The sequence below is a fragment of the Hemitrygon akajei genome, chromosome 18 (genome assembly GCF_048418815.1).
Source record: "Hemitrygon akajei chromosome 18, sHemAka1.3, whole genome shotgun sequence".
NCBI classification, from domain to species: domain Eukaryota; kingdom Metazoa; phylum Chordata; class Chondrichthyes; order Myliobatiformes; family Dasyatidae; genus Hemitrygon; species Hemitrygon akajei.
Window position 1 is genome coordinate 233683 of NC_133141.1, and position 19344 is coordinate 253026.

Sequence of the window (19344 nt, forward strand, 5' to 3'; positions counted from 1 at the left end):
AAAGATTAGTACGTTGATAAAGAAAAGCTTTAATAGGAATATAAAATGTAAAATAAACCTACACCAATAACCAGAAACAAAATCTGGTTTTGGAAACAAAAATTATCTTGTAACAATCAAAACCAAACATTTATTAGAGAAGAGATACCGAAGCAGTAGGATAATTCTCATCCAGAAAGCTTCGAGCATCAGATGTGGAGAGAAAAACACGTTGTGGTGCATTCAAAGGCGAGATTCTAAATTTCGCAGGGTATAAAAGCACTGGTTTTAGGTTTTTCTCGTAACATTCAGACATCAAAGGTTTAAAAGTGAGCCGTGCCTTCATCACTTCTGGGCTAAAATCCTCCACAAGCCGGAACTAGAATTCTCACAATTTAACCATCCCTAAACGCCGAGCCAAACGAATAAGGTGCTCCTTAACATGCACATAGTGAAATCGAACAATTACAATAGGTGGTTGAGATGAAGAACTTGGTGATCGGCGCATAATTCTATGGGCACGATCAAGTAATGGAGGACTATCTGGGAAAACAGAAGGGAACACATCCTTTAAAAGTTGAGCGAAATACTTCGAGGAGTCTCCTTGTTCGATACCTTCCAGGAGACCAAGTATGCGTAAGTTCTGTCTTCTAGATCAATTTTCAAAATCGACACTCTTGGCTTTAAGTATTTCCAACTGTTTAATCGCCAAAGATAATTTCTGCTCCAGATTCTCGATTTTCAAGTCTCGCTTCCAAGCGTCCTCTTGCAGAGTTGCGATTAAAGTTTGATGCTGTTTAACTTCATGACCAATCTTATCCAGAGAATCCTGGAAAGCCTTTAAATCTTCTTTGAAAGTTTGTCGTTGTTCTTCAAATTTTTCATTTAAGAGCTCCTATAACGTATCATAAGTCAATTCAGTACGTTTAGGATCAGTCTTTTTTTTCTTTCCATTGCCGTTAGAATCTTTCCCAGGGTCTCGCCCTTTAGATCTTAAAGCCATTTCTGTACTCATTTCTAACCCTGGCAGATATATTTAAAATGTCGGTATCTACGGGTGAGCTGCTGGAGGATTGGAGGATAGCTCAAGTTGTTCCGTTGTTTAAAAAAGGCTCTAAAAGTAATCCGGGAAATTATAGGCCGGTAAATTTGACATTGGTAGTAGGTAAATTATTGGAAGGAGTACTAAGAGATAGGATCTACAAGTATTTGGATAGACAGGGACTTATTAGGGAGAGTCAACATGGCTTTGTGCGTGGTAGGTCATGTTTAACCAATCTATTAGAGTTTTTTGAGGAGGTTACCAGGGAAGTGGATGAAGGGAAGGCAGTAGATGTTGTCTACATGGACTTCAGTAAGGCCTTTGACAAGCTCCCATATGGGAGGTTAGTTAATGGGAGAAGCCAGAGAGTGGTAGTGGAGGATTGCTTCTCTGAGTGGAGGCCTGTGACTAGTGGTGTGTCACAGGGATCAGTGCTGGGTCCATTGTTATTTGTCATCTATATCAATGATCTGGATGATACATACAAGGTAAATGGTAGGGCACTGAGGAGTGCAGTAGAACAGAGGGATCTGGGAATACAGATACTAGATTCCCTAAAAGTGGCATCACAGGTAGATAGGGTCGTAAAGAGAGCTTTTGGTACATTGGCCTTTATAAATCAAAGTATTGAGTATAAGAGTTGGAATGTTGTGGTGAGGTTGTATAAGGCATTGGTGAGGCAGAATTTGGAGTATTGTGTGCAGTTTTGGTCACCGAATTACAGGAAATATATTAATAAGGTTGAAAGAGTGCAGAGAAGGTTTACAAGGATGTTGCTGGGACTTGAGAAACTGAGTTACCGAGAAAGGTTGAATAGGTTAGGACTTTATTCCCTGGAGCGTAGAAGAATGAGGGGAGATTTGATAGAGGTATATAAAATTATGATGGGTATAGATAGAGTGAATGCAAGCAGGCTTTTTCCACTGAGGCTAGGGGAGAAAAAAACCAGAGGACATGGGTTAAGGGTGAAGGGAGAAAAGTTTAAAGGGAGCATCTTCACACAGAGTGGTGGGAGTATGGAATGAGCTGCCAGATGAAGTGGTAATTGCGGGCTCACTTTTAACATTTAAGAAAAACTTGGGCAGGTACATGGATGAGAGGTATATGGAGGGATATGGTCCAGGTGCAAGTCAGTGGGACTAGGCAGAAAAATGGTTCGGCACAGCCAAGAAGATTAAAAGGCCTATTTCTGTGCTGTAATGTTCTATTGAGGCAGGATATATTCCTGTTTCTGTTTAGATGATAGCTTTTACAACTTTACAGGCTAGAACTATTTTGCTTAAATGGAAGGACTCTAATCCACCTACTGATCTCTATTGGCTTACTTCCATTATGTCCTGTTTAAGTTTAGAGAAAATAAGAAGTCGGACATTTGATACATCCTTTAATTTTGAGGAAACTTGGCGACCTTTTATTCAATATTTTCATATTCTTTGATTTATGGCTCTTCCAGTTACCTCCTCGAGATGTTGGATTCAACCAGAAAGTTTTTCTTCTTTCTTGCTTTCACTCTCAGTTTGAGCTGCCCAATTTCCTTTTTTTCACTTTTTTGTTGTTTTTTTTGTTTAGTGGGTTTTTTATGTATATTAAATTTATAAAAGTTTCCTTATCTTTTTAATTCTTTTCATGGAATGATAAGAGGAGAATCGATTATCTTATTCTTTATTACATACTATTAGATTAATACTATGTATGTTCTAGATAATGTTTATTTTACCTTTTATACGTATTTTTATTGATATAGATATTTGAGATAATTCTCCTCTTGTTTACATATATATGTACTCTTTTTTAATTAATAAAAAGATTGATAAAGAAAAGATATTTGCAATTTTCCAGTCCACTGAAACTATTATTATGCAAAATTATTAATTATGCGCAATAATTAGTTAAGAGGAATCCAACATCTCCTTGGGAACTGTGGCACACAGAACAGAGATGATGAGGAACTTCATTTGCTCGAGGGTTATGAATCTGTGGAATTCATTGCCACAGATGCTATGGAGCCAAGTCATTGGGTATATTTAAAGTGGAGGTTGATAGGTTCTTGATTAGTAAGGGTGTCAAAAGTTATGGAGAGATGGCAGGGGAATTAGATAATAGGTCAGCCATGATGGAATGGCAGAGCAGACTCGATGGGCTGAATGGCCTAATTCTGCTCCTATGTCTTCTGGTCTTATGTGTTAGATCACACAATTGCTTTTCTCTTCCTTGAGCATCAGTGCTGCATGCATTTGATATTGCACATTATTTTACGCCATGTGCAGTAGACTGTTAATATGATTTCAGTCGGTGTTATGAGCTGATTGCATCGTGGCTGGTATGGAAACACCAGGAATGGAAAAGACTACAGAAGGTGGTGGATACCACCCAGTCCATCACAGGTAAGCCCTCCCCACCATTGAGCACATTTACATGGAGCGCTGCCACAAGAAAGCAGCATCCATCATCAAGGACCCTCATCATCCAGGCCATGCTCTCTTCTCACTGCTATCATCAGGCAGGAGATCCTTAAATCCCACATCACCTGGTTTAAGAACAATTAGTACCCTATAGTCATCAGACTCGTGAACCGGTGGGGATAAATACACTCACTATTAGATTATGTTGACTAATAATCAAAGGGGTTGCAATATTATTCATTCATGTTTGCACATTTCTATAAGTTACAGTAGGTAAGTGCAGTTTCTTCACTGTGGATGTTTCTTATGATATCTTGACTGCTTTTGTCATCAAACACTTGTGGCTGATTATATTACTATTCAACTTGTATCATTACAATGGACGAATGAGTGAAACAGTAGAAACCCTTATCCTATAACGTTACGTTAAATTGCACAGAAAATGACCCTTGATCATTTGGCACAGCATTTCTCTCCAGACTATATGAAAGTTTAATAATATAAGTAGAAGCAGTCTCAATTATGTGCAAAAATGTGGGGATTAATCAAGTGGTATGTTAATTTAGAATGTTCGACACTGTTTAAATGTAATTTTACTGTTCTTCTTTCACATACAGCATGAAGAGCAATCTCATATTGTGTACAGATCTCCTGGTCTTGATATCCCTCTGGAATGTACATCATTTGGTAAGGAATGCTCATTCATCTATTATGCACTCTACTTCACTTGAGTCAGACAATTGATACAAAGTGGGACAAAGTGGGACAAAATGCAAGCTGACCACTGTATGTAGTAACACACACAAAATGCTGGTGGAACGCAGCAGGTCAGGCAGCATCTATAGCGAGAAGCGCTGTTGACGTTTCGGGCCGAGACCCTTCGTCAGGACTAACTGAAAGGAAAGATAGTTAGAGATTTGAAAGGGGGAGGGGAAAATGTGAAATGATAGGAGAAGACTGGAGGGGGTGAGGTGAAGTTGAGAGCCGGAAAGGTGATTGGCAAAAGGGATACAGAGCTGGAGAAGGGAAAGGATCATGGGACGGGAGGCCTAGGGAGAAAGAAAGGGGGAGGGGAGCACCAGAGGGATATGGAGAACAGGCAGAGTGATGGGCAGAAAGAGAGAAAAAAAGGAGGGGGGAAAGCTAAATATATCAGGGATGGGGTAAGAAGGGGAGGAGGGGCATTAAAGGAAGTTAGAGAAGTCAATGTTCATGCCGTCAGGTTGGAGGCTACCCAGCCGGTATATAAGGTGTTGGTCCTCCAACCTGAGTGTGGCTTCATCTTGATAGTAGAGGAGGCCATGGATAGACATATCAGAATGGGAATGGGACATGGAATTAAAATGTATGGCCACTGGGAGATCCTGCTTTCTCTGGCGGACAGAGCGTAGGTGTTCAGTGAAATGGTTTCCCAGTCTGCATCGGGTCTCGCCAATATATAAAAATCCTGAGAGCTCTCAAGATGAGGATTTTCATTCCAGGATGAAGGAGATGTCTTCCTTTTTTAAACAAAGGGTCTTCCCTTCTTCCACCATCTACTCTGCTCTCAAACACACCTCTCCCATTTCCTGCACATCTGCCCTCACCCCATCCGCCCGCCACCCCACTTGGGATAGGGTTCTCCTTGTCCTCACCTACCACCCCACCAGCCTCCGGTTCCAACATATAATTCTCCGTAACTTCCACCACCTCCAACGGGATCCCACTACCAAGCACATCTTTCCCTCCCTCCCCTTTCTGCTTTCCACAAGGATCACTCCCTACGTGACTCCCTTGTCCATTTGTCCCCCCCATCCCTTCCCACTGATCCCCCTCCTGGCACTTATTCTTGTAAGCGGAACAAGTGCTACACCTGCCCTTACACTTCCTCCCTCACCACCATTCAGGGCCCTAGACAGTCCTTCCAGGTGAGACGACACTTTACCTGTGAGTCGGCTGGTGTGGTATACTGCGTCCGGTGCTCCCAGTGTGGCCTTTTATATATTGGTGAGACCCGATGCAGACTGGGAAACCATTTCACTGAACACCTACGCTTGGTCCGCCAGAGAAAGCAGGATCTCCAGTGGCCACACATTTTAATTCCACATCCCATTCCCAATCTGATATGTCTATCCATGGCCTCCTCTACTGTCAAGATGAAGCCACACTCAGGTTGGAGGAACAACACCTTATATACCGGCTGGGTAGCCTCCAACCTGACGGCATGAACATTGACTTCTCTAACTTCTGTTAATGCCCCTCCTCCCCTTCTTACCCCATCCCTGATATATTTAGCTTTCTCCCCCCTCCTTTTTTTCTCTCTTTCTGCCCATCACTCTGCCTGTTCTCCATCTCCCTCTGATGCTCCCCTCCCCCTTTCTTTCTCCCTAGGCCTCCCGTCCTATGATCCTTTCCCTTCTCCAGCTCGGTATCACTTACGCCAATCACCTTTCCAGCTCTCAGCTTCACCTCACCCCCTCCAGTCTTCTCCTATTATTTCGCATTTCCCCCTCCCCCTTTCAAATCTCTAACTATCTTTCCTTTCAGTTAGTCCTGATGAAGGGTCTCGGCCCAAAACGTTGACAGCGCTTCTCCCTATAGATACTGCCAGGCCTGCTGCGTTCCACCAGCATTTTGTGTGTGTTGCTTGAATTTCCAGCATCTGCAGATTTCCTTGTGTTTGCCTTTTAAATTCACTGTATGTAGTATTTTGTTCACATAGAAGTTTCATTTTACAAGCCCACAAACTCTATTAGTAAGAGGGACAAGGGCAGTAGATGCAGGGGAATACTCTTACTTGCAGCTTCCACTCTGTCCTGAGCTAAGTGGGTAGTGTTTCATTTTTTTGATTATACCAGATGGTGTAACAGCAATTGAAATGAATTTAGCAGCCTTTTTATATCTCTCTTGATATGTGTTTCTAATTATTTCAGATTATCTGTTGTTTTAAAACACAATTGTCCATTTCACTGCATTATTTGAAGTGGAAATTATGCATATTATGAAAGGAGAAAATTCCAGAAATACTCAGCAAGTCAGGCAGTATCTGTAAGAAGGAACAGGGCTAGTATAAAGTTGAAGAAAAGTTTGGGCAAAAGATCCTTGATCTAAAACTTTAACTCAGTTTCTCTTCTTGATTTGGCCTAACCTGCTGAGTGTTTCCAGCATTTTCTGTTTTTATTTTAATTTTCCAGCATCTGCAATTGTTTTGATTTGCATTATTCACATTATATTATGCATATATATGATAACCGTTATATTCTAATGTTTAAAGCCTGATACAACAAATTCTATCAAGATTTTGTTCCTAAAAGGAAACACTTTCATTGTTTTGGTATATTATTTCCAAACTTAAGTCTACCTTTAATGCACAAATGGAAGTGATGAATTATGGAACAGTATAAAATAAGGGAGAAAATACCACAGGGAACTTAAAGGCAGTATGCTGTCTGAATATTGTATCCACGCATATATTATGCTAAGAATGCACGGTGTCATTTTAAGCTAAGACAGTGAGTCCATAAGACCATAAGATATAGGAGCTGAAGTAGGCCATTTGGCCCATCGAGTCTGCTCCGCCATTCAATCATGGGCTGATCTAATTCTTCCAGTCATTCCCACTCCCCTGCCTTCACCCCATACCCTTTGATGCCCTGGCTAATCAAGAACCTATCTATCTCTTCTCTGCCTTAAATGCACCCAATGACTTGACCTCCACAGCCGCTTGTGGCAACAAATTCCATAGAGTCCTAGTCTCCCAGATCAGAGACTACTAACTTGGGCACAGTTCTGAAAACCAATTACAGTTCAAGTTCAAGTTTATTGTCATTCAACCATACACATGTATAGCAAACAAAACATCACTCTTCTGGGGTGAAGGTGCAAAACACACAACCTATAGTCACACACAGCACAATACTTATGACCCAACATATGCAGTCACAAAATAATATTAGCACAAGTAATACACAGAAAATGTTGTGTGTATTACTTTGATTTCCAGCATCTGCAGATTTTCTCTTGTTCGTAATATTAGCACAAGGCTTCTTTTTTATGACACTGATTCCAAAGACATAAAAGGAAATCTCATCAAGCATGCACTTCTTTTTGCAGTGCCGATGTATTTTTACCTGTATTTTAATCATGAATCATTTCAGGGTGCTTCTCTGATGACAATTCATGGCAGGAAATTCCTGACAAGGTCAAAAGGAGACGAACCAAAAGGCAGGTAAGAATAAAGCAAGTAAAGCCAGAACATGAAAGGTTGGGTTTTAGGTACAGTAACTATTAATCAGTGGATAATCTTTGGAGTGAGCCACATCTTTAAAGTTGTATCCAACTCTCTTCTGTGAACTAGTTGCCAAAGTAACATACCAACTGGAAATTTCTACATTCACTTTAATAGCAATATATTCTGGTCAACTTTTGACTTTCATTTTTTACGTCTTCTAACATAAGAGAATTTTATGGAATTGATTTTTTTGCTATAGTATCCCATTACAGAAGGTGCTGTGGTCTTCACAAAGATGCTCACTGTTCTATAAGACTATCCTTCCCCATTCCTTTTTTTTGTAATTATTTTTATTGAAGTTCATCATCAAACAAACATTTCCATAAGATGTATTTCAGACATTGTACATATATATCATATAATCATATATATCACAAATCTCCACAAAGTATTTATCTGAGGTATACACCTATAGAAAAGAGTGGAGAGAAAAAACAAGCAAAAGGAAAGAACTATGTACAAGTAGGGAGTGATCTTTTTTTTAAACACCAGATTCATTGATCTGTGAGAATAAAATCAGGCCTTTGAGGCATTATGTAGTTAAACCATTTTTCCCAGTATGAATCAAATTGTTCCAGCTTATAATTAACAGATGCTGTTATCTTCTCCATTTTGTAAATGTCCATTGTAATTTCCATCCATGTATTTAAAGTTGGGCTCTCTTGTGATAACCATTTCCTAGTAAGAGTCTTTTTATCAGCCACCAACAGTATATTCATTAAATATTTATCTCTTTTCAACCATTCTTGAGGTATATATCCAAAATATATGGTCTTACTCTCTAAGGGTATTTCACATTTAAAGATGTCTTGTAGGGCATTGTGTATCCCCCTCCAATAGTTTTTAATAACAGGGCAGTCCCAAAAAATATAATAATGATTTGCATTTTGATTTCCACAATTTCTCCAGCAAACAGGGAGGTTACTAACATAATGGGATTTCTGAGAGGGTGTAATAAAATATCTTATCAAGTTTTGCCATCCAAACTCCCTCCATTTCTGTGAATTGGTACACTTCCATTGATATCTCCATATTGTTGTCCATTCTTCCTCAGATATAATTATCCCTCCTTCCTTCTCCCATTTTGTTTTAATGTATAAAGTCGAATGTGTTTTAAGATTTGACAACCCCTTATACATGCTTGAAATTATTCTACTAACATTATCTGAATTATATGCTTTTCTAAAGAGCTCTATCAAGCATGTACTTGCCTCAGTTACATTTTTAAGCGTCTTATTAACATATTGTTGCATCTGTAAATACCAATAAAAATCTTGTTTTTCTAATAAGTGTTTCTCTTTAAGCATTTCAAAACTGAACCGTGTTCCTTCTTTCATTATGTTGCAAAGAACTGTTATTCCTTTAGCTGTCCAGTCCTTAAATCTAGCATCCAATTTATTTGGTGTAAAATCCGAGTCATATGCACACCATTTAAGAATTACGATATCTCCCTCTAGATTATATTCTTTCATAGTAGTTTTCCATATTTTAAGAACCAATTTCACCCATGGGTTATCAATAGTATTTATGTACCTTTGCAGGTTGTTATCAGCCAAAATTGCTTGTATGGGGATGGGAAGTACTCGCTCCTCAATGTTTTTCCATTGAGTGTCATATGATGGGTTGCACCAACATATCACAGCTTTCAACTGTGCTGCAAAATAATAATCGCTAAGAGAAGGTAGGCCCCATCCCCCCTTTTCCTTTGCTAATTGCAAAGTTTTGAGACAAACTCTAGGCCTTTTACCCTGCCAAATATACCTTGATAGCATCTTGTTCCATTCATTGAATTGATTTTGATTAATTTCTATTGGTAGGGTCTGAAAGAGATATAACAGTCTGGGCAGTATATTCATTTTAATAGACTCAATCCTTGAACTGAGTCTGAAAAAAGAAATCAGGTTCCATCTTGCCACATCTTCCTTAATTTTTTTTATATAAAGGCTGATAATTACATTCTGATAATTTTGCCAAATCTTTTGGCATAATGATGCCCAAATATTTGAAAGACTCTGTGTGCCATGCCCAGGGGTACCGACTTTCAATTTCTCTTGGTGGGCTATAGTAATATGAAAGTAATTGGGTTTTATCTATGTTGATCTTGATAATTGACCATATTGTTCAAAGGATTGCATCAATTTAGGTAAAGAATATGTTGGTTGCCCTAGATAGATCAAAATGTCATCCGCATAACAAGCCAATTTATGCTCTGTCCCTTTAATAGTAATTCCCCTGATATCTTCATTTTGTCTGATGTATTAAGCTAATGTTTCCAGATTTAACGCGAAGAATAGCCATGCACCATGCACAACCCTGTCTCGTGCCTCTTTCTAGGGTAAGACTATTTGATAAATATCCATTGATTTTAATCCTAGCAGCAGGATTGTCATATAGTGTCTGTATAGTTTTAATAATTGTCTTGGAAACCAAATCTATGTAAAACTCTGTAAAGAAAATTCCAATTAACCAAATCAAATGCTTTTTCAGCATCCACGCTGATCACTGTTGCTTCGATTTTATTTTTTTGTATATGATCCTTAATGTGACGTGTCCTTCATATATTGTCTTGAGTCTGGCGTTGTCGTATAAAACCTGTCTGATTGTTGCGTATCAGTATGGGCAGAAGCTCCTCTAATCGTTTGGTCATGATGGAGGTAAATAATCTATAATCTACATTAAGAACGGATATTGGTCTAAATGACCTGCATTCCATTTTTTCCTTGCCTTCTTTCAGTATAGCTGAGATTATCCAACTGGGTGGCATTTGTGCCTTTTTCAGAACCCAGTTCAGTGTGGGGAGTAAAACAGGAATTAACTCATTTTTAAATTCTTTGTACCACTCTGCCGTATACCCATCTGATCCTGGTGACTTGCTTAATTTAAGCCTACTAATTGCAGCTTTAAATTCAACTTCAGTTATATCAGCAGTAATCGTTCTATTTTGTTCTTCGCTTAAAGTGGGTAACTCTGGAGAATTCAAGAAGGTGTCAATTTGGGTTATGCTTCCCACTGGAACTTTGGAATATAGAGTTTTGTAAAATCCTTCCCCATTCCACCTTTGAAAGATATTCATCGTCCTCTAACAAGATTGTGAGAAACAAGGGTGGAGCAGGCTCTGCCACTATTGACAATATCAAAGGAAATTGTCTTCATGATAAATGGCTTCCTGCATCCCCACTCAGATACGATAACCAGCATACTTTGTAATCTTGTTAAACTTCCAACGTAGCCCCACTGCTGAAAAAGTTTGGTATAGAAGGAGGCCCTTTGGCCCATTGATTCTATACTAGCTGTCAGAGCAATCCCATTACATTAATTTTCCCTGTAGAGTATTCTCTCCACATGGCTATTAAATCCCACTAAGTTTTGCTATTCATCTATGTGCTGGAGACTATTTACCAATTTACCAATAGGCATATCTGGGATCTGTGAGGAAAATGGATTACCCAGAGGATATTCATGCCATAGGGAAAACATGCAAAATCCGCATATGCATTTCTGGAGGTCAGAATTGAACCAAGATTGATGGAGTGGAAGTACAGAAAGTGCATGATCTCTCTACCCTGGAACACGCGGCTTGAAAGAGTGGTAGAATCAGAGTTGGTAACAGCATTTAAATTTTGCTCTCCCTGCCTTCTCACTTTTTCCTCAGTGTTTATATTCTTCTATGTTCAGTCTGTTGTTTGATGTACTCTCTGCCACCCCCACCCTGCATAATGGTGGGGGATCATGTTGGAAAGTTCTTTGTGCAAGATTATGTGCAGGAGACCTCATCAACTATGTGTGATACTTTGGGTCACATGTGGTAAAATGTTAGAATCTCAGGGTTCTCCACACTATCTTCTCAATATGCCAAGATGTCATCTGTTTGTAGTAACTATTTGACAGGTACCCATTCTTAGGTATGGTTCTTTCCTTGTTATTATTTTAATTCCCTGCACACAAGATAGTAAACGGCGTTAATATTTAACATTTCTTTGTTTTTCATAGGTTCGGCGGGGCCAGCGCACTGTTCTGAGAGAAACCAAGTACATTGAGCTGATGGTTGTTAATGACTATGCATTGGTATGCCAGCTGTACTTAATATTGTAATTTTTAGATTTGAGAATAATTAAAGAGTACTTCCCAATGATGATTCTTCCATTAGTAGTTTGAGTTGGAGTTGCATAGGCAAATAGCTATTAGTAGAAAGGAAGCTATTTCAAAATAGTCTAACCTCAAAATTGCAATTGGTAGTCTGAGCAGGCAATCATTGATTTAAATCAATAGTGACATGAACTAATTCTATAAAATCAACAGATTAACATCTTGAAATAACACACACACACACACACACACACACACACACACACACACACACACACACACACACACACACACACACACACACACACACACACACACACACACAGAGCAAAGCATCATCTGGTGGGGATGGACTGCTGGAGATCTGGAGATTGCAGACAGGTTCTCCACTGATGAAGGAAATCATACACTTTATACAGTTCTTTTATCCCACCCTGACTGGTTACAGACGTGTCAGTATTAATAAGACCATAAGTCATAGGAGCAGAATTAGGCTGTTCAGCCCCTTGAGTCTGCGCCGCCATTCCCACTTGGCTGATCCTGGATCCCACTCAACCCCATACACCTGCCTTCTCGCCATATGCTTCGATACTCTGACCGATCAGGAACCTATCAACTTCCACTTCAAATAAACCAATGGATTTGGCCTCCACAGCAGTCTTTGACAGAGCATTCCACATATTCACTACTCTTTGGCTAAAAAAATTCCTCCTTACCTCTGTTCTAAAAGATCACTCTTCAATGTTGAGGTTGTGTCATCTAGTTCTAGACACCCCACCATAGGAAATATCATCTCCACATCCACCTTATCTAGTTCTTTCAACATTTGGTACGTTTCAATGAGATTTCCACACATTTTTCTAAATTCTAGTGAGTACAGGCCCAAAGCTGCCAAATGCCCTTTATATGTTAACCCCTTCATTCCCAAAATCATCCATGTGAATTTCCTCTGGACTCTCTCCAATGACAACACATCCTTTCTGTGATATCAAAACTGTTGATAATACTCCAAGTGTGGTCTGTCTAGTGTCTTATAAAGGCTCAGCATTATCTCCTTGTTTTTATATTCTATTCCCCTTGAAATAAATGCCAACATTGCATTTGCCTTCTTTACCACAGACTCAACCTGTAAATTAAACTTCTAGGAGTCTTGCACGAGGACTCCTAAGTCCCTCTGCACCTCTGATGTTTGAACCTTCTCCCCCTTTAGATAATAGTCCACACTATTGTTCCTTTACCAAAATGCATTATCATACATTTCCCAACACTGTATTCCATCTGCCACTTTTTTGCCTGTTCTTCCAATTTGTCTAAGCTCTGTTGCAATCGCATTGCTTCCTCAGCAATACCTACCCCTCCACCTATCTTCGTATCATCCACAAACTTTGCCACAAATCTATCAATTCCATTATCTAAATCATTGGCAAAATGTGAAAAGTAGCAGTCCCAATACTGACCCCTGAGGAACATCACTAGTCTTTGGCAGCCAACCAGAAAAGGCCTGCTTTATTCCCACTCACTGCCTCCTGACTGTCAGTCATTCCTCTATCCAAACCAGCATCCTGTAACACCATGGGATTTTATCTTGTTAAGATGCCACAAATGAGGTTGCTTGTCAAATGCCTTCTGAAAATCCAAGTAAATGACATGCATTGTTTCATTCGTCCACCCTGCTTGTGACTTCTTTGAAGAACTCTAACAAATTTATCAGGCCATCTTATAATTAAATGGGTATGTATAGCTGCCTCTGTCAATAGCATGGAAAGAGTTTCCCCGAGAGTGAAAGCATAGATCTTGAAACAAATTGTGCCCTAAGAGAACCACCTATTTGGAAAACTGTCTAGAAATTCAGAGAACAAAGTGATCAAACTCACAGTACAGACCCAAGTTGTAAAGGTGTCTGATAAGCATAACGGGGTGGTCAAGAGCTGCTCATAAAATGATGTAGTGCAGTGATTGTGCACCAAACTTACCTTTTACATCCCAGTAGTTATTTAACTCTTACTCAGCCACAGTTGTACTATTTTGCCATTTGAGTATTTCTCCATTTTTAGAATAAACATGTCCAAAACCTTCCTCATTTTTCCCAAAAACGCACGCCATTGCTGCTCTGCTGTCATCCCTGCCAGCATCTCCTTCCAATTTACTTTGGCCAGCTCCTCTCTCACACCACTGTAATTTCCTTTACTCCACTGAAATACTGCTATGTCAGACTTTACTTTCTCCCTATCAAATTTCACGTTGAACTCAATCATATTGTGATCACTGTCTCCTAAGGGTTCTTTTACCTTAAGCTCCCTAATCGCCTCTGGTTCATTACATAACACCCAATCCAATATAGTTGATCCCCTAATAGGCTCAACAACAAACTGCTCTAAAAAGCCATCTCTTAGGCATTCAACAAATACACTCTCTTGAGATCCATAACCAACCTGATTTTCCCAATTGACCTGCATGTTAAAATCTCCCATGACTATCATAACATTGCCTTTTTGACTCACCTTTTCTATTTCCTGTTGTAATCTGTGGTCTTAGTAGCTGAAGAAGGCTGAACTTTTAAACATTTTAATAGATGTAGTAATTAGTGATATTAATACTTCTTGGAATTAATCTTTATGAAGGTGCTGGTCCTTGCAGGCATTCTGCATGTTCTCGCCACCCCAAGTAGCAACTCTTCTGACGTGAGCCAGGGATAAAGAATTTGAGCTATTTGTTTTAGACCAAGGGATATCACAGTTAATGCAATTCCTATCTTCTTCCAGTATCTATACAGTTGCATTTTCCAAAAATAACTACTGGGTAGCGATCAGGAATACCACAGGAGTGTTTGTATGACTGCAAAAAGTCTAATTTCTCTTCATGAATGCTGTATGTATGAATTATGATCTAAAACATTATCTGCTTTTTCATAGTGAAGCCTATAGTTCTGTTAACTTTGTTGCTTCCAACACTCACAAATTGGTAAAAAAAATGGCACATGCATTTTGTTTCGTTCATGTTTAATTGTCATTTATTCTGCTTATTTAGTAATTCACTTGTACTAAACCTTGATGTTTTTACCAACAGTTCTCAAATCAACGTTATTCTGTCACCTTAACAAGCAATTTTGCCAAATCTGTTGTGAATTTTGCCGATTTTGTAAGTACTTTAAATCATTATCCTCTTGTCTAATAAACATTGAATGGGGTTGTTCTGTTTGCCATATTATGTCAATTTCATAAACAATTTGACTTTAGACTAGACAGTCCAGTGTTTGAGTGGCATTTGAAAAAAAAAGCTAGTCTGTGATGAACCAACTAAAACATTACTTAATTACTTAAGCCCATCACCCCTACTAGGGCATAGGCCACCAGCAGCAGAGTCCTCTATACTAGGTCATTCTTTCAAGTTGTCAGCAGGTGTTGACCAGGTTTGTGGTGCATCCTTCCTCTCCCAGGGATAAGGTCTTTGGGGTTTCTGTTGGTGTTTCTATAGCACTGGGTTTTTAATGGGGTGGGGTTGTTAGCCCAGTGCTCAAACCTCCTCTTTTCACAGCCAGACATGGGACCATTCATGGTAGAGTTAACTGAAACCTAACTAATACTTATTTTGTAGAAGTGTGAGTTTTAAAGTCCTCCTTCCTCTTTGCCAGTTGTTCAGGACTTGAGGATGTCTTGCTTCCCCTCTAGGTGTGTAGGTTCTGAGGTGAATGCACCCAAAGGTCTGCTGCAGATGGGGCAGGAGGTGTTTGATTGTATGGGTTAGGAGAGTAGTTTCAGAGATGGAGGACTCTCACTGTTTTTCTTGTTGGGCTTCTGTGTGTTTCTGAGTCATAGATTCAGTGTTCCTAATACTAAGCCAAATATTTCACGCCCTTTTGAGCAGTTATTGATTAAAGATTCCCATGAATCAGTGTTACACTTTTACAAGAAACTTTTGAGATTATCTTTCTTCAATTCACTTGATAATATTTTTTTAACCATGATGTAGCTAAGAATCAGATTTATCACCAGCATGTAATGTGAAATTTGTTAACTTAGCAGCAGCAGTTCACAGCAATACATAATCCAGCAGAGAAAAATAAATAAATAAATTAAACAAACAAGTAAATCAATTACATGTATTGAATAGATTAAAACTCATGCAAAAACAGAGGTAGTGTTTGCAGGTTTAATGTCCACTTAGGAATTGGATGGCAGAGGGGAAGAAGCTGTTCCTGAATTGCTGAGTATGTGCCTTCAGGCTTCTGTACCTCCTACCTGATGGTAACAGTGAGAAAAGGGCATGCCCTGGGTCCTGGAGGTCCTTAATAATGGATGCTGCCTTTCTGAATGCCTGTATTGGAAGAATGGTATTGGTAATGTTAATCAGTTACTAGAAACCTGAACGTTCAAAGCTCAAAGTAAATTTATTATCAAAGTGCATATATGTCACCATATACTACCTTGAGATTCATTTTCTTGTGGGCATTTACAGGAAAATAAAGAAACACAATGGAATCAATGAAAAACTGTGCACATACAAATACTGAAAACCACTATGCAAAAGATGACAAACTGTGCAGATACAAAGCTAAAAATAATAATAAATAAATAATACTGAGAACACGAGTTATAGATTCCTTGAAAGTGAATCCATAGGTTGTGGAAATAGTTCAGAGTTGAGGTGAGTGAAGGTATCCAGACTGGGTCAGGAGCCTGATCGTTGAAGGCTAATAACTGTTCCTGCACCTGGTTGTTTGGATCCTTGTCAGTCACCAACCAAGTATGTGATACCATCCAATGGTTATCTATATTCACTTGGTCTTGACTTTGGTTTCAATAATACACACACATGTATTTACAGAATGTATACTTGGTTTACCAGGCCATCAAAAGTGTTTGATATGGAAGGCAATGTTAGGGCCTGTTCATAAGCCAAGGATAGTTTCAAATATCTTGGATGAACCTGAAGACGAAAGAGATGATATACTGTATGTAACATTTTGAAAACAATGCTGTGCCAAGTATACTGGTAGGCATAAATTTGTACCTCACTTCCCTATTTTGCACATACCAGCACTTAACATTTTACCAGGAGTCATAATAAAAGAAAATAAATTTTGAGAGAGATGTTGTGTCTGCTCTCAGGCACACAAAAAGATGGTGATTAAGAGAGCTTGGTGTTCTAAGAGACAGTTAAAGTTTTGAAATGGAAGGAGTCAAACATAGAACAGTAGAACATTACAGCACAGAAACAGGTCCTTTGGCCCTTCCTGGCTGCGCTGAACCATTTTTCTGCCTAGTCCCACTGACCTGCACCTGGCCCATATCCCTCCAAACCCCTCTCATCCATATACCTGTCCAAGTTTTTCTTAAATGTCAAAAGTGAGCCCACATTCACCACTTCACCTGGCAGCTCATTCCACACCCCCACCACTCTGTGTGAAGAAGCCCCTCCTATGCTCTCTTTAAACTTTTCCTCTTTCACCCTTAACCCATGTCCTCTGGTTTTTTTCTCCCCTAGCCTCAGTGGAAAAAGCCTGCTTGCATTCACTCTATCTATACCCATCATAATTTTATATACCTCTATCAAATCTCCCCTCATTCTTCTACGCTCCAGAGAATAAAGTCCTAACCTATTCAACCTTTCTCGGTAACTCAGTTTCTCAAGTCCCAGCAACATCCTTGTAAACCTTCTCTGCACTCTTTCAACCTTATTAATATCCTTCCTGTAATTCAGTGACCAAAACTGAACACAATACTCCAAATTCGACCTCACCAATGCCTTATACAACCTCACCATAACATTCCAACTCTTATACTCAATACTTTGATTTATAAAGGCAAATGTACCAAAAGCTCTCTTTACAACCCTATCTACCTGTAACGCCACTTTTAGGGAATTTTGTATCTGTATTCCCAGATCCCTCTGTTCTACTGCACTCCTCAGTGTCCTACCATTTACCTTGTATGTTCTACCTTGGTTTGTCCTTACAAAGTGCAATACCTCACACTTGTATGCATTAATTTCCATCTGCCATTTTTCAGCCCATTTTTCCAGCTGGTCCAAATCCCTCTGCAAGCTTTGAAAACCTTCCTCACTGTCCACTACATCTCCAATCTTTGTATCATCAGCAAATTTGCTGATCCAATTTACCACATTATCAACCAGATCATTGGTGTAGATGACAAATAACAATGGACCTAGCACTGATCCCTGTGGCACACCACTAGTCACAGTCCTCCACTCAGAGAAGCAATCCTCCACTACCACTCTCTGGCTTCTCCCATTGAGCCAATGTCTAATCCAATCTACTACCTCACCATGTATACCTAGCGACTGATTCTTCCTAGCTAACCTCCCATGCGGGACCTTGTCAAAGGCCTTACTGAAGTCCATGCAGACAACATCCACTGCCTTCCCTTCATCCACTTCCCTGGTAACCTCCTTGAAAAACTCTAATTGATTTGTTAAACATGACCTACCATGCACAAAGCCGTGTTGACTCTCCCTAGTGAGTCCATGTCTATCCAAATACTTGTAGATCCTATCTCTTAGTACTTCTTCCAATAATTTACCTACTATTGATGTCAAACTTACTGGCCTATAATTTCCCGGATTACTTTTTGAGCCTTTTTTAAACAACGGAACTACATGAGCTATCCTCCAATCCTCTGGCACCTGACCCGTCGATATTGACATTTTAAATATTTCTGCCAGGGTCCCTGCAATTTCAACACTAGTCTCCCTCAAGGTCCGAGGGAATACCCTGTCAGATCCTGGGGATCTACTCTGATTTGCCTCATGACAGCAAACACCTCCTCCTCTTTCATCTGTATAAGTTCCATGACCTCCCTACTTGTTTGCCTTGCTTCCATAGACTCCATTCCAGTTTCCTTAGTAAATACAGATGCAAAAAACCTATTTAATATCTCTCCCATTTCTTTTAGTTCCATACATAGCCGACCACTCTGATCTTCAAGAGGACCAATTTTATCCCTTACTATCCTTTTGCTCTTAACATACCTGTAGAAGCTCTTAGGATTATCCTTCACCCTGACTGCCAAAGCAACCTAATTTCTTCTTTCAGTCCTCCTGATTTCTTTCTTAAGTACTTTTTGCACGTTTTATACTCATCAAGCACCTTATTTGCTCCCTGTTGCCTATACATGTTATACATCTCTCTCTTCTTCTTTACAGAGTTCCAATATCCCTCGAGAACCAAGGTTCCTTATTCTTATTCACTAACTGGAGTCATCCAGCTCCAGTTCCCTAATGCGGTTTATTAGGAGCTGCAGCTGGATGAACTTCTTGCAGGTGTCGCTGTCAGGGAGACTTCCCACATCCTGCAAGAGGAGCATTCCAACATCCTGCCTGGCATTCTCTCTACTCTAAACGAACAAAACTTACCGGAAACTACCCTCACCTCTGCATGTTTATGCCGAAACCTGTTGAGCCAAAGCCATCCCACTCTGCTCCCTCTCGCTCTGCTGCCCGCTGGATATGGTGGTTGCCTTTAATATACTGTAATATACACTCAGTGGCCAGTTTATAAGGTACACCTGCTTGTTGATGCAATTATCTAATCAGCCAGTTATGTGGCA

At 39.6% G+C, this 19344-nt stretch overlaps 1 protein-coding gene across 5 annotated transcripts in view; it reads left to right on the top strand.

Annotated features, from left to right (window-relative positions):
* Positions 1-19344, top strand: part of adam11 (ADAM metallopeptidase domain 11) — a 376715-nt gene that overhangs the window by 136004 nt on the left and 221367 nt on the right. For all 5 annotated transcript variants that reach the window (XR_012101994.1, XM_073070643.1, XM_073070642.1 and 2 more), the window contains exons 7-10: positions 4041-4110; positions 7560-7630; positions 11684-11758; positions 14846-14917. Coding sequence is in view for 4 of the 5 variants with exons in the window: in XM_073070643.1 (XP_072926744.1) it covers positions 4041-4110; positions 7560-7630; positions 11684-11758; positions 14846-14917 (288 nt within the window). In the remaining variant the exon portion in view is untranslated. The remainder of the gene's footprint in view (positions 1-4040; positions 4111-7559; positions 7631-11683; positions 11759-14845; positions 14918-19344) is intronic.